This window comes from Ricinus communis, chromosome 6 (genome assembly GCF_019578655.1).
Source record: "Ricinus communis isolate WT05 ecotype wild-type chromosome 6, ASM1957865v1, whole genome shotgun sequence".
NCBI lineage: Eukaryota > Viridiplantae > Streptophyta > Magnoliopsida > Malpighiales > Euphorbiaceae > Ricinus > Ricinus communis.
The window spans coordinates 16,643,475-16,657,598 of record NC_063261.1 but is presented as its reverse complement, the minus strand read 5'-3'; the positions used below and the strand labels follow the sequence as shown (position 1 = coordinate 16,657,598).

At 32.0% G+C, this 14,124-nt stretch overlaps 1 protein-coding gene across 8 annotated transcripts; it reads right to left on the bottom strand.

Annotated features, from left to right (window-relative positions):
* Window positions 1–71: 71 nt before the first annotated feature.
* On the bottom strand, window positions 72–9,663 carry LOC8288684 (non-lysosomal glucosylceramidase). Of its 8 annotated transcripts, none has more exons than XM_048375985.1 (21): window positions 9,490–9,560; window positions 8,692–8,767; window positions 8,342–8,439; window positions 7,885–7,989; window positions 6,876–6,932; window positions 6,694–6,764; window positions 6,279–6,307; window positions 5,678–5,748; window positions 5,426–5,526; window positions 5,226–5,329; window positions 5,092–5,145; window positions 4,882–4,937; window positions 4,696–4,734; window positions 4,444–4,588; window positions 3,025–3,206; window positions 2,894–2,961; window positions 2,619–2,691; window positions 2,484–2,545; window positions 1,411–2,338; window positions 732–1,022; window positions 72–477 (listed from the first exon to the last, which is right to left on the bottom strand). In XM_048375985.1, exons 6-21 carry the CDS (start codon window positions 6,716–6,718, stop codon window positions 198–200), a joined length of 2,508 nt encoding a protein of 835 aa, XP_048231942.1. In that variant the 5' UTR covers window positions 6,719–6,764; window positions 6,876–6,932; window positions 7,885–7,989; window positions 8,342–8,439; window positions 8,692–8,767; window positions 9,490–9,560; the 3' UTR covers window positions 72–197. The 8 variants fall into 8 exon arrangements, with proteins under 8 accessions (XP_048231942.1, XP_048231944.1, XP_048231941.1 ...); XM_048375987.1 differs by having other exon boundaries at window positions 7,941–7,989; XM_048375984.1 differs by lacking the exons at window positions 8,342–8,439; window positions 9,490–9,560 and adding an exon at window positions 9,628–9,663 and having other exon boundaries at window positions 6,208–6,307.
* Between the last annotated feature and the right edge of the window lie 4,461 nt (window positions 9,664–14,124).

Below are 14,124 nucleotides of genomic sequence, written 5' to 3'. Positions count from 1 at the left end.
TATCCAATAGCAATCATCACATAATGCATGTAGCAAGCAACCGAATAAATGAGCACAGAAGATGGGCTAGCTGGTTTCAAGGGTTCAGAGAGTAATCTTAAATCAATAGAGTTTATGACAAATGAACCTGATTCATATGTTTGAATGATATACCCTCCTTATACACAACAATTAATTTCAAATGTGATGTACAGCAATCAGTTATAACCCAACTTCTTGCAAGTATAGTTAAACAAAGATTGGAGAAGACCTAGAGATTCTTCCCCTTCTGGCAATCTCAGGAAGCGAGCGACTTTGGTGAATCCAGCGTGGTGCGGAAGCAGATAATCTTCATTCACTTCCATTTCCATTTCCTCTTTTTCGAGTTTTGGTCTTGACAGAGCCCACTGCATTGCCCAAATGGCCAAAGGGCGCATGTAACAGAGAGATCTATACTGGTCAACATTGTTCCAAGCTTCCGGAGTTTGGAAAGAGTACCTGTGATGAGAACAGCAGCACGTTAGTCAGCTTTCAATAATGTTCATGTATGTGTGCGCGGATGAGTGTGCATGTCTATAACTGTTGAGCATGACTGACAGCTCCTGATTGTATTAATAAAATACGGTATTCGCTAAAAATGAAAGATTGCAGTTTTATTTACTGGATCACTGATTCTTATGCAACTTGGGAGACTAAGTTTTATAAATACGATTTAATTGTAGGATGAAAACAAAAAAGGAAAAGTACATTACCCGAGTCCCCTTTCAGACCAAGCAGCTTCATAGATACCACTTGCTGTGTGAAAAGCCATATCCAACATATCTTCCTGAATCATTGTTGCAGCAAGAGCATATGTGACTCCAGACCATATCTCTCTTGACTGCATTGATGATAGGTCAACTTTTCCATCCGGTAGCATTCCATTGATAGCCCCTCGTTTTCCATCCTTCACCTTCAAGACATTGTAGTTATAAACCTTCTCTAGTGCACTTCTTGCCTTGTCTTTGTCAACAATTGGGAAAAGTCCACATGCTCGTGCATACCTACAACATTATTATAATCGATAAGCAAATTTAACCCATCCCCACTACAGAAAAATGAGCAAGACATGAACTCAAAAACAACATTCTCAAGCCTGAGAACCACTTTATTATACTAATCTCAGAAAAAAGATTCTCAAGCCTGACGTAACTTTCCTATTGAACTCAGGTTTATTATGCACAGGCTTATGCACATATATCAAACATATCTCCAGAGGTATGTTCAAATCTATCTTTTTATATTACTACCCATGCCTCCTAAAGCAAACTTAGAAGTATTTCTGCTTTAAAATGCAAAAGATAAACTTCAGAGATGCTAATCAATTTTCCTGAATGATTTTAAAAGCATGTCATTGAAAACATATAAGGAAGCGCATCAAATGAAACAGACCATTGTCCAGCCAATTGATCAGCCTGAATAGATGAGCTATTTCTACCACCACTGTTGTCATAATTGAAGTAAGAACCATTCCATAATTTATCATACACATCTTTTGCTTTCTGAAACCTAGCCCAAAAGTAATCCTCAGAACCCTTGTCACCAACTTCTCGTGCCAAGGCTGATGCAGCCTGCAAAGCTGCCACCCATAGCCCACCACTATACGCACTCACACCAGACACGGACCATGTATCATATGTCTGATCAGGAAAGCCATCATTCTCAATCATCCCATCACCATCCCTGTCAAACTGGTCCATATATGCCATCGCAATGTAAACTGAGGGCCAAACTGCTTCTGCAAACTTCTTGTCACCTGTGGCAACCACATCCCTATAAACTTGGAGGACAAATTTTGGATTCAAGTCTTTCCATCGATCAGTATTGTAAAGGCTATAGGCATTTACTTCATACCATGGATCATTAATTCCAATATCATGAGGAACAGCTCCAAGAACCTTTCTGCAGACCCATTGTCCATCATGTAGAAGTTGCATCTTACTGGGATCATGCATCATTACTGCTGCAGCAAAGTCTCTTTGAACACTGAGTTCAAGTTTGGGAAATAGCATAACCAATGCAAAAGATGAATAGAAATGAACATCATAGGTGTTCCACATGTGATATTCAATCCCTTCAAGATACAGAAATTGACCAATATTTTCTTCTCCTTCTTGAAGCAAATTAGTTCCAAAAGCAGAGTTTGAAGCCACATGAGCATGAATTTGCTCAAGTGCTGAAGTCATCCTGCCAAGAATATTAACTGCAGTATCATTTTCATGGGTTACATCAATAATGCTCTTCAAACCTGCTCCTGACGTATCAAGTGAGAATTTGCTTCCCCTAATGCTTACTAAATTATGGTATGGAGGTGATCCATCTGCAAAATAAAATGAAAATAAAAGGTCACTATCTAATGAATTAATGGTCAAAACCTCAAATTTACAAGCTAAAAAAAAGGATTTGTTTTAATTAAAATCGGACTATCCGCCTAAGAATAAGAATAGGCCATGAACTCCATATACCTGTCCAAATGGTCCCCCCTGAATTAAGATAATATAGCTCATTAAAGAGAGTGATAGGATACCTGCAAAGAAACTTCAAAAGAACTTCAGAATTTGACTATGCATAGGATAAGAAAATTATATATCAATGCTCACCATTCAGGAAGCCTTTTGTCTTCAAGAATTGGTCTTTGCCAGGCTACTATTTGGGATTCCCAAAGGCCATGCTCTATGTTTCAAGGAAAATGAAAAGTAGAGAATTGGAAACAATTCGTTAACTTATTAATATAGGACAGAAGTTGCTAAAGGTAAAATATGTGGCATCAGTTTTTATGCATAATCTCGCTCAACTTTTCAGGACCATTAATGAGAGAGAGAAAGAAAGAGAGAGGATTTCAACTTAAAGAGGATAGCATGGGATGGGACATTACCTAGAATTGCATCATGTGCAATTCTTGCAGCAGCATCGCCATGTGTACTATAGAATTTTGTATAACGCCTGTTGATGGAAACTTTCAGCATATAGCCAGCAATATGTTCAGAAAAGCATTTGGAAATCTACCTGTGATAAGTCCTTCCACCCATGAAGTATACTTCAGGGCAGTCCCATGACAATGAAAAAGTGACACTGCGTATTGCATCTGGTGGAATAGTCACAGAGGCTGCAATGGCTGCCCCAATAGATGATCCTGGTTCTGAAGGCCCTGATGTTCCAGCAGACTTAAGGTTGTCAAAGGATCCATGCTATTTGAAAACAAGAACATACTGTCAGTTATATATAGAATGATGTAAAAGGAATATGTATGCAGAACAGGCAAGATTAGTGTGTACTGTTCCACTAAAGAAATATTGCCAGAGAAGAACATAGGAAAATGTATATTGTAGAAAAGCATGAGCAAAGAAAATAGAAAGAAAGAAAAGCCATAGAGAAGCTTTAACATTTTATCTCCAGCCAAAACTTGAAATTCTGAAAAATCATTATTGGAATTATAATGCATGATTGAAAAAAAATAATTACAGTGTATGACAACTACCATCTTTCTATAGCCCAAGGCAAGTCATCTGTAGCGAACTTAATCTCAGCAATAATAAAACCAAATGTATGCCTAAACATTATCAATTTCATTTGTATCAAGGAGATTCTCACGATCTCTTTTACTCTCAAATTGGTAAGCTGTAAAACTAAGGCCTATCACATGCTGACCTGTCCCCACTTGAACTAATACCCAAATCCTAAACCTTGCACATTCTTATAATAAGTGAATATCGAGTTATAGCATATCTTTTCCCATCAGAAACTAGATTTTGGTGCAAAAGAACCTACAACGTGCATGCTAATCGCACCAAGTAAAAATTAGGGAACTCTTATATTTTCACCAAAAGCAAAGTGTTGATATCAGGTGCATCTTCCATTGACTAAAAGATGGGCACAGGCATGAGTAAAGGGAGTACGAGGGAAACAAAACTAGGTATCAGAATAAGTATTTTAGATAGGTCATCCATTCTTTACTGCTGGCAAGCATTGCGTAACACATGTGAATTAAAAACAGGGCCCTAATCCTGCCCAGCAAATATGAGCATTAACTGGTCAATCACAACTTTGGATCGACATTGTGGGTGGACTGTATTATACAACATTCTAAAGCTCGGAGGATATCTATTCCAAAGTGAATAGACTACATAAAATATTAGAAAATGTAGCACCTATATATATCATTTATAAGAAATGAGAGATTTTGTATGCAGCGGTAATATTGAAGAAATTAGTGTATGCAGCATTGGTCATAATTCTTACTGTAAAACAAATTCTTCTATTAGGAAACCATTATGCTTACTTCTCCCTTATCCAAAATTAAAGAAGTCAAGAAACATCTGTTGATCATATTGAAATTTTGTACAAGCATTCTGAGCAGTAACAAAACAAACTAGGATAATGTTTAGTGCAAGCGGCAAACATTATAGTATGAGAAAGTTTAGCAACCTCTTTCACTTCATGCCACATGTCTTTTGCTGTTATGCCTTGGCAGTTCCCTGATATTACAAAGCGTGGGCATTTTGAGACATGAACATCATTTGTCTCCTGTGCAGCAATAGCAAATGTTACAGGAGGAAACCCCTCTGCAGTCCTGTAGTGATAAATAAAGAGTTTAAATCAAGGATATTTGAACGTATAATAATTTACAGAGCAATCAAATGATTCCAGAATGTCTTTTTTGCTAGGAACTGAGCTTACTTGTGATGTAGAAGAACAGCATGCACACCGTCCTCCATCCTAGCAGGATTAATTATGGATAATCATGTTGGTTAGTATAAAACCATAAGCACCATAATTAACAAGCACGTATACAATTTCACAAGTAAAATATGAAAACAACAAGAACAAAAATAAATGAAGTATGGGTAATCAAACTTCTCTCACATTGTTGTAGAATTGAAGTGCTGACCAGAATATTCAGAATTCCCTCCAACAGAATTCTGAGTAGGCATAGACAACATAAATTCGAATAAGGTTTGATGGCTTCTAATGTAGAAATCGATGTGAAAGTACCATGAAAAATATTAACCAGCAGAAAAGCACCATAAAAAATATTTATGGAAAAGAATAAATGAGGGGCTAAAATTGACTTACTGTCCAAGTGAAAAGCAAAGAGACATCCGCAGTAGTCTTCCCAGAATTATAGAGCTGAAGAAAATAGCTGTCACTTAATACTGACATAAGCTGTATTTTAAGATGTCCAACACCCAAACTTCAAAGATTCCTACCGTGAAAGTGAAAACTGAGACAGGGTAGCTGCTTTCTTTATAGTTATGAGGAATAATAGGTGAAATTTGGCGACAAACAATTCTAAGTTCTGGATCAGGTTCACCTGCATTTTAAGAGTGGTGACCAAAAAATGAGAAAAAATATCCACATTGATGGTTACAACAATTTGGTTCGGTTACCACTAGATAATGTCAAATACCATCATATATGGTCCATGCCCTTGGATACAAAGCATGATATGTAGAATTATCTCCCTTTAGATTCCAGTCCCATGACCCGATTCCAGAAATTGCAGGTTCCCTGAGTCAGCACATAAAATTCAGTAAGTTAAAACAGTAACTGGTTTTCATTCTTCGCTCATTTTTCTCTCAAAATCGGCAGTTCAACTTCACTGATGCTCATTGAAATTAGGTGCAGTATTAATTTAATTATCATAAATTTAATCACTTACATTAGCACCTCTGGATTCCTTGGGCACAGTACACTGGAGTACTTCTCACCACTTGAGCGTGAAACAAAGACCTACATTAAGTGTTGGCATTCAAATTAAGAACTGCATATCATTTGAAACAGCTTCTGATTAGATTCTCTAACGAATATTCTAGTCACTTTCATGAGGACATTCAAAATTGTTTGTAATCAAATGTAAAGGTCAAATCACTCCATATCCACAGTAACCACTTCAATAATATATTCCAGCATGACAGCACCAGAACATTCAGTCACTATCACTGTCACGCAATACATTTCCCGCTCCAACAAGAATTAGGCATTCAAAACCTGAACTGACTGAACCATTTACCATCCACAGTTTTCAAAACACAAGACAGAAACAACAGGTTACGTATGTCATTAATTTTCCACTGTCTGACATTCATTATTTGATGCATGCATGATCAACTTTACTGACACCTCCCTGAGGGTAGCTACATGAAATAACATGCATCTAATTTTTTGGCTGGGAACATGTTTCAAACTTACAGAAAATTGATTTGCTAAAACAGGTTTTTCTTCACATATTCTAGGAAATAGTTGCCAACGCTGAAATTCACCTTTGTAACTTCTTCCAATGCTTCCAGAGCTGTAAAGTGCCAAAAGAAACGTCAAAAAGAAAATAAGGTAATTAGAGGGGTAATTCATAAATTAATCAATGCAGATTAATAACAGAAATGAAACACGTCATGTGCAGGCTGCATCTGAAACACCCAGCCAGCAATATGCCAGCATATTTACATCTAAGAAGAACAATCAATGATATATGGCCTGCAAAATTTGCAAACAGTAGACTTGAACAATCCAAATTAACTTATAATTATTTTAAATATGAGCTACCAATTTACACATCAACCATGCTAGTCTAAATATGATGAAGATAATAGACAGTGAACTGATACAGTTATAAAATGTTAGATTTGTGAGGAATGCAACATGATACAGACAAAATGTACACTATAGAATAAGACCTACCCAATGCCACCAAGCGGAATGCCATGACAAGATGTTATAAACCGCTTAAGAAATGGATTGATAATGCCTGCCTGCAATTGCCAAAACAGAACATGAAGATCAGAATAATCTGTGTGCCTTGATATAAATAATACATCAAAGAATAACTTGCATATTAGATAAATTATAAATGAAACACTAACCCTTCCCTTGGCAGTTTCTTCTCGGATAAGACGCCACAACCGAATACCTACAGGAGCCTGCAAAATACAATTGAAATCTTCTTATGGACATTGGTGACTTCTTATGGACATTGGTGATAAAGGCAGTGAAAAACTTGGCCACCCCAGAAACCTTGCCAATAATGTCAAGGCTTTGGTTCCCATAATTTTGCAGAAGTGTCAATGAATCCATAATATATGCATGTATGTCTTTACATGCATATCAGGTCACAACGTTAAGTGAAAAATATAAGAGGAAAATTTGATACTACAGTATGCAACAACTAAAATCAGCTAATTTAATTCACTATCATTGGGTGCAACAATTTAAATCAGCTAACTACTTTTTCAATTAATTCAATTAAGCTAAAATAAGACAGCAATTAATCCATTCATTCCCATCTTAGGAAATTCTAAATAATTAAGTTATGATGAAGGTAGAGCATTCTTAAGTGACCTAAACAAAGAAGGAAAAGGATTCTATATTCTGTGAACAATAAAGTGATACAGCTATTTTCCAATGATGTTGCTCAAATTTTAGGATCTTACAAGACTAGCAAGATAGTAAGATGAGAGATATTTCATAGACCTCTAACTTTGTAAGCCACATTCTTTTCTTGTTTATTATTTTCTTTATTTTAATTCTTCATCCAAATTTTACAACAATGACATCTCTTTTAAGATCAAGTGAATTAAGCAGTGTTCCCAAAAGAAAACGGTGAATCTTCTAAGCATGCTGCACTATGAAATATAGTCATCTGAAAACTATTACAAGGTGGCATTTCTAATACTTTGTGTTTGCCCCAATGATATTTAACACAACATTCATTTGTTGATCTTCATTTCCAGCATTGTATACATACTGTATAGTCTTTCCTTTTACTTCAAGGCCTCCTCAGTCATATCAGTTTAGGTTTCTTCACTCATTATACATAATAATGAGAAAGAAGAGAAATTGAAGGATTTAAAAAAGAATAAAATTTATTCATACCAATTGAAATTTCTCTTGAAAACTTAAATTGAACTGTGACAGGGCAATATCCTCACTATTTAACTTTCGCTGCCAGGTCAGTGAAGCAGGACTTCCAGGGTCAACCTTAATCCAGACATACAAAAAAAATTAGAAACAAACACAGCATCTGCAGCATTGATTTATGAAGATATGCGCTTCCAAAGAAAACAAACTAGTCAAAAGCATAATACGCAAGAAGGAAATGTCAATTGAAGTTGCTTAGATATAAATCAAAAACTACATATGTAACAACAAAACCTATGGGATGAAGCTTTCATTTTCATTATCATGATACATACACGAATCCAAACATAGAGTCCAAAAATGAAAGAAAAACAAAAAGAAGAACAAGATATACCACCATTTCAGTAAACTCTCCAGTTCTCTAATCAACACACATAAAATAAGAATTAATAAGATAAAACAAGCAACCAACCGATGTGATGCTGAAATAATTGCCACCACAAAAGCTGTGACTTGGTTTCGGACAAAGAATAAGCTGTCATATGCCAAGTGAACTTTATTCTTGTGCTTCTGCATCATCCACCATCCTTAGGATCTTAAAATCCTCAACAAAATTAAGTTTCAAATCCTTTTCTATACACATTGGAACTTTTAATCATAAAGAAAATCAAAGGACTGATTGAGAACACAAATTACATTAAAAGAATTTTCCAATCACTTCAAATAGAATAGCAAATCCCAACATGAGAAATTTAAAATCTGCCTTCAATCAGAAATATAATTTGATTGTGCAATAAAACAGAAAAAGTGACTAGATCATACCTTTTCCAGCAAAGAATCAGAAGGTTCTCTGTCCTCCTGGCAACCATTCGCTGGTATCTCTCCCTCAGACATCTTCCTGCATTATACAAACAATAACCAAATCAGTCCAACTCCATTTAGACAATTTCAACTTTTATGTGCCTGTAAACAATAAAGACTAATCAGTTTCTATCACAAATTAAACTTACTAGAAGACCAACCATGAATTCAATTTCTCAATGCCCACATAGCAGTAACTGTGACTACAGTAACAACTAACAACTACCAAAAATTATTACCAGTAAATTACTACTGCTACTACTTCAATTTATTAAAATAGAATCTCAATCCTGCATTTATGAAGTCTGTAATTTAACACAAATCTTCAATAACTGAGCATTTCTCCATTCCATAAACTACACTAACAGCATTCAATAATAAACAAGGTAAAGATTCGTATTGAAGGCGATCCACCAAAATTAACCCCAAGTAGAAACCAATTAAGAAAAAAAAAAAAAAGAAGAAGCACCAATCTTTATAAAATCGTTGACTATATCCAAATCAAATTCACTGTCTTTCTAATCACAAACATCATACAAGAGCATACATATATACATACATCAAAACAAAGTAATGCTGCAATCACTTGCATGACAGAAACATAACACTGTAATTCAAGAAACAATGAAAGAAACATATATATATATATATATATATATATATATAGAGAGAGAGAGAGAGAGAGAGAGAGGGAGAGGGAGATGGACGTTAAAGAAAGAAACATCAAACATTGAAATGCAAGAAAGCAACGGCACTGACCTGAAACAGAGGATTTTTCAGACAGAAACTGGGACTGGGTTTAGTTTAGCAGAGAGAGTTATTGGTTACCAAATAGAGCTAAGTGTAAGAGGTTTTCAAAATATACCAATCAGTTAACAGTTTTTTGCTTGGATTTACCTGTAATTTTCAGCAGTTTCGTACTTCTCCTATTTGTCCTGTTCCCTGCAAAGAACGGGTCTCTTCTTTCATTTCATTTTTTGACTTTTCTTTTTGCAATAATATCCTTTGTTTGTGTATTATTTGTATTTAGTGACCTGCTGACTAAATATGGTTTTCGAGAAGGATTCTTCTCTTTTAATTTAAATAATAGAATACTTATAAATATATCCTTAAGTTAGTTTTATTATACACTTTTTATTTCTATATTTGAAAAAATAGTACCTTTCCTTATCAAGACTGTCACTTGATAAACATCTTTTAATTAGATGCTGACTATTTTTATAGCAAATTAATTTCAAATGCTATATCGAGAAATATTTTAGTTCTTTATATATAATATTATATTTTTTAATTAATGTATATTTAAAAAACTGTTTGTTTATAAAAGTAAAAGTTTTTGAATTTGAGTCTTCTCCTTTATATTATATGAATTTTTATTTTACAATAAATATAAAAAAATTACTATCATTTATTATATAACTTATAATTCATTGATTCTCCCATAAATTAAAAAAATTAATTAGTTAATAAAATGATGAATGCGACAATACTTTATGAAGGACGAAAAAAGATTTTGAAAATATAAGAAGGAAGCTAGATTAAATGTCGGAATATCTATAATTTTTCTTAACAAGATATATCGAGCTATTTTCAGATTTTTTCTGTCAATTTTATATACATCTTAGTATATTTGTTTATTAATTAAATAATAAGATGCATCTCTTCAATAATGATTTCTTCATTGCTTGTTAAAGAAAGAAGCTTAGCTCAAAATTTTATATATATATAGATTATGCACAATTTCATTATTATATTAATTATAAAACTTTCTCTTTCATAAAGTTATATAGGCAAGTTCAATTATTAATTAAATGTTAATTGTGCTGGATTAATATGAAAATTGGATTAATTTATAAATTTTTCTAGATATATGATTTTATGGTCATGTCGATTATATCGAAAGCTATACAATTTTATAAATAAAAGTATTAAATTTAGCTTTTATTATAATCAAATGAAAGAATAAATGCAATAACTACTTACCTGAATGAGTAAATTATTATGAGATTTTTTAAGAAATTAATAGTCTTATTGAGTGTAACTTCATAGATATTTAGAAAATAAAGCTATAAATTAGTGTTTTTTGTAATATCCTTTTATCACTTACCATGAAGATGAAGACGGAAATGGTTAGATTGAAAGAAAATAAAAATAGAGATAGAAATGGAAATGGAAATAGAAATTTATAAAATATAAAATACAGATTTTTACAAATTAGTGATGGTGATAGATTAATTGACTTTTCAATTATTAAAGGGATAATTATAATATATATATATATATATATATATATATATATATAATAATATTATTATTATTATTAAATAATAAATGGAATTAATATATATTAATATATAATATATAATAAATTATAGTATAATAAATTATAGTATAATATATATAGTATAATAAATAATATAAATAATTAATAATATAATAATTATAATAATAATCGTTTTGAAATATCGAGCATAATTGTTCATAAATATGATCCAAATATTATGTATCAAGAACGAAAAAAAATGAGGATGCAGATATAGTCGAATGGTAAAATTTCTCTTTGCCAAGGAGAAGACGCGGGTTCGATTCCCTCTGCCCTGCAACCACCCCCGAGTATATGCTTCAACGGGAATTACACAAGGGTAGTTGATACAATAAAAATCTCTGAGAAAATGCTCGCCCGTAACCCAATAGATAAAGTACATTACATAGTCCGTTTTAGGGATTGGCGACTTACCCATTCAGTGATTTTGGCACTAAATGTTTCCAAAATAAAATAGATACTCTCGGATCCGGTGAATTCAATAATAGACGTCTGTTGGCATTCCGGCTTTTCTTCTCCTTTCCGAGCCTATCCGAAAGAGAATCCAATACTTCGTGGTCGTGAATATATGAATAAGACGAACCGCTCCGTGAATATCTTTGCTTCGGAATAAAACAATTAGAATTAGGCCCGATCAACTAGAATGTGTATTATCCATACAGGAGATCCTCCAATTGAGAAGATCCATCGACTTGAGACGAAGAAAAGGGTCTATCTATTTTATTTAGTTATTCAGTTGAACCAATAGTTATTTATTCTTATAGAATAACTAGGAGCAAGAAGATTTAATCAGAAATATCGATAGATTTTCTGGAATCTAAGAAAAATGAAATATGAAAAGGAAAGAAAAAGCAGAGCTATTGTTTCAATTTCATCTATATCGAATTTTACTATCATAATAGTAATTTAATTATGATGTAATAAATTAGGTCCATTTACTTTTTCTCTTATTGATTTCTAATATAATCTTTAGAATTGATTTGATTGGAATAGAATAATGAAAAATAAGAAAATTGGTGGACATGAGCATGCTCTAGATTGGAATCATATGGGGAGTACTGCCTGATCATTTCTACCAATTTAAAGCCTCAATTAATATACTTTTATATTTTACAGAAATATCCTTTTAGATAGATAATTAAAATAAATACTAAAATAATTTAAAAATCACTATTAAACTGTTTTTGGTGTAAATTTCTTTTGATAGGATCCATCCTAAAAATAAATTAAAAATATTCAATTAATTGATTTTTTATTTATGAGTTCAAGATAATATTGACTCTAAATAATTTGAGCTTCTAAGCTTCTTTTCCTGATTTCTTTTCAAAACAAAGAGTATAGTGAGGATGAATGATAATAATATTGCAAGAGAATTTTAGAAGAAGACAGATAGAGTTTGAGAAAAAAAAAAAAGCGATTGAAATATTAAGAGACATTGAAGAAAAATTCTTAAGATTTTTTATGTATTTTACTCCGTAAAAAATCATCTAGAATATATAAATATTTTTATAAAAGTCAATGATTTTTTAATATCGATTTATTTGTATAAAATTTATAAAAATTGTATTTGAATAATCCTTAATTGCTATACAATTTTTATTTTATCTCTTCTTTTCATTTTTCTATGAATTTTAAGATGTTTTCTTGCATTTTAGTGAGTAAAAAGATTTTATCAAGTGTAGTTAATTTCTTAATTAGATATTCATTTATTTATTTAAATTGTATTAGTAAGTTACAAATTTTTCTATAAATAATCATTCAATACTTGTAATTATCAATAATTAAATATTTTTTATATTTCTTAAATAGCTATCCAATTAATTTAAAAATTACTATTAAACTCTTTGTTCTAAACTCCTTTTTATTAGGATCTATCTTAAAATTAAATTAAGAATTTAGTTAATCGATTTTTTATTTATGAGTTTAGGAAAATATTAGTTCTTAATAATTTAAGCTTCTAGGTTTTTTTTTTTAATTTCTTTTCAAGATGAAAATTTCTTTCTTAACCAAGGAAGATAACCTATATTACCAACAGAACTTCTACATATATATATATAACTACCTGTTTGTTTTTTACAAGGTCAACATTATTTTTCTACTTAATATATGAAGAAAAGAACTTTGCGTTACTACAATCGACTTGCTTTTTATCTATAACCATGCAGCAGGGTACATTACATTAGCGGTGACTTTGTAACAAAATTATATTAAATTTTTTATTTATAATTAAATGATTGCTAAATTTTAATTTTAATAATATCGGTTAATTTTTCTGATACACTTAAATAGTAAATTCTATGCATAGCACCAAACTTTACACCTTATAATAAAAAGGTAACAAACTTTTGATTTATTATAAAAGATAATGCTTATGTATTTTTTTAAAATTAAAATTTTATATACATTTTTATTACAAAGTATAAAGTTTGATGATGCACTATGTAATTTCTCCTCATACTTGCTGGAAAAACTTATTGGTGTTCTTAAAATTATAGCTCATTAACCATTCAATTATAAATAAAAGGTTTGGTACATTTTTATTATAAAGTGCATATTTTAGTGACCTCTAACATAATTTACAAGCATTTAGCAACTAGCTTTACTTACAAAAAGCTTTTAGGTGTATCTAATAATGTTCTTAATGTTCTAAAGTTCATATGTGATACCAACTTTGAGTATATGCTCTTCTTAGGAATATCAAACACCTTTTCACTTTGCCTCAGGTTTCTCTTCGAGAAAGTGTATGCATAATCTATGAGTATCATCTTTCATATATTTGCCTCTTTTCCTGCAATCACCTCGTTCTCTCCTATCATGTGAAAATGTTAGCACGCCATGCTTTATCGATATCCTCTCGTATCTTCTCTTTATTTTCCTGCTTTATGTTTTCATTTTCATTTTCACTATTTTTCTCTTCCTCTAATTCCTGAACCTTCTCATCGATCACCCCCTGCTAACAATTGCTTGATTTAACCAGAAATCATCTATGATAAACTGCTTCAATTTTTTTTTATCAATATTCTCTTGAAGGGCTCCTGTGCGTTATGAAGATTCGTGAATCCATATCGACC

Coding starts and splice junctions, on each gene's coding strand:
- LOC8288684 (XM_048375984.1), bottom strand. CDS start 8,763: ATGTCTGAGGGAGAGATACCAGCGAATGGTTGCCAGGAGGACAGAGAA. Junction 5,146..5,225: donor TCTCAGTTTTCACTTTCACG/GTAGGAATCTTT, acceptor TATTTTCTTCAG/CTCTATAATTCTGGGAAGAC. Junction 1,023..1,410: donor GATCAATTGGCTGGACAATG/GTCTGTTTCATT, acceptor ATAATGTTGTAG/GTATGCACGAGCATGTGGAC.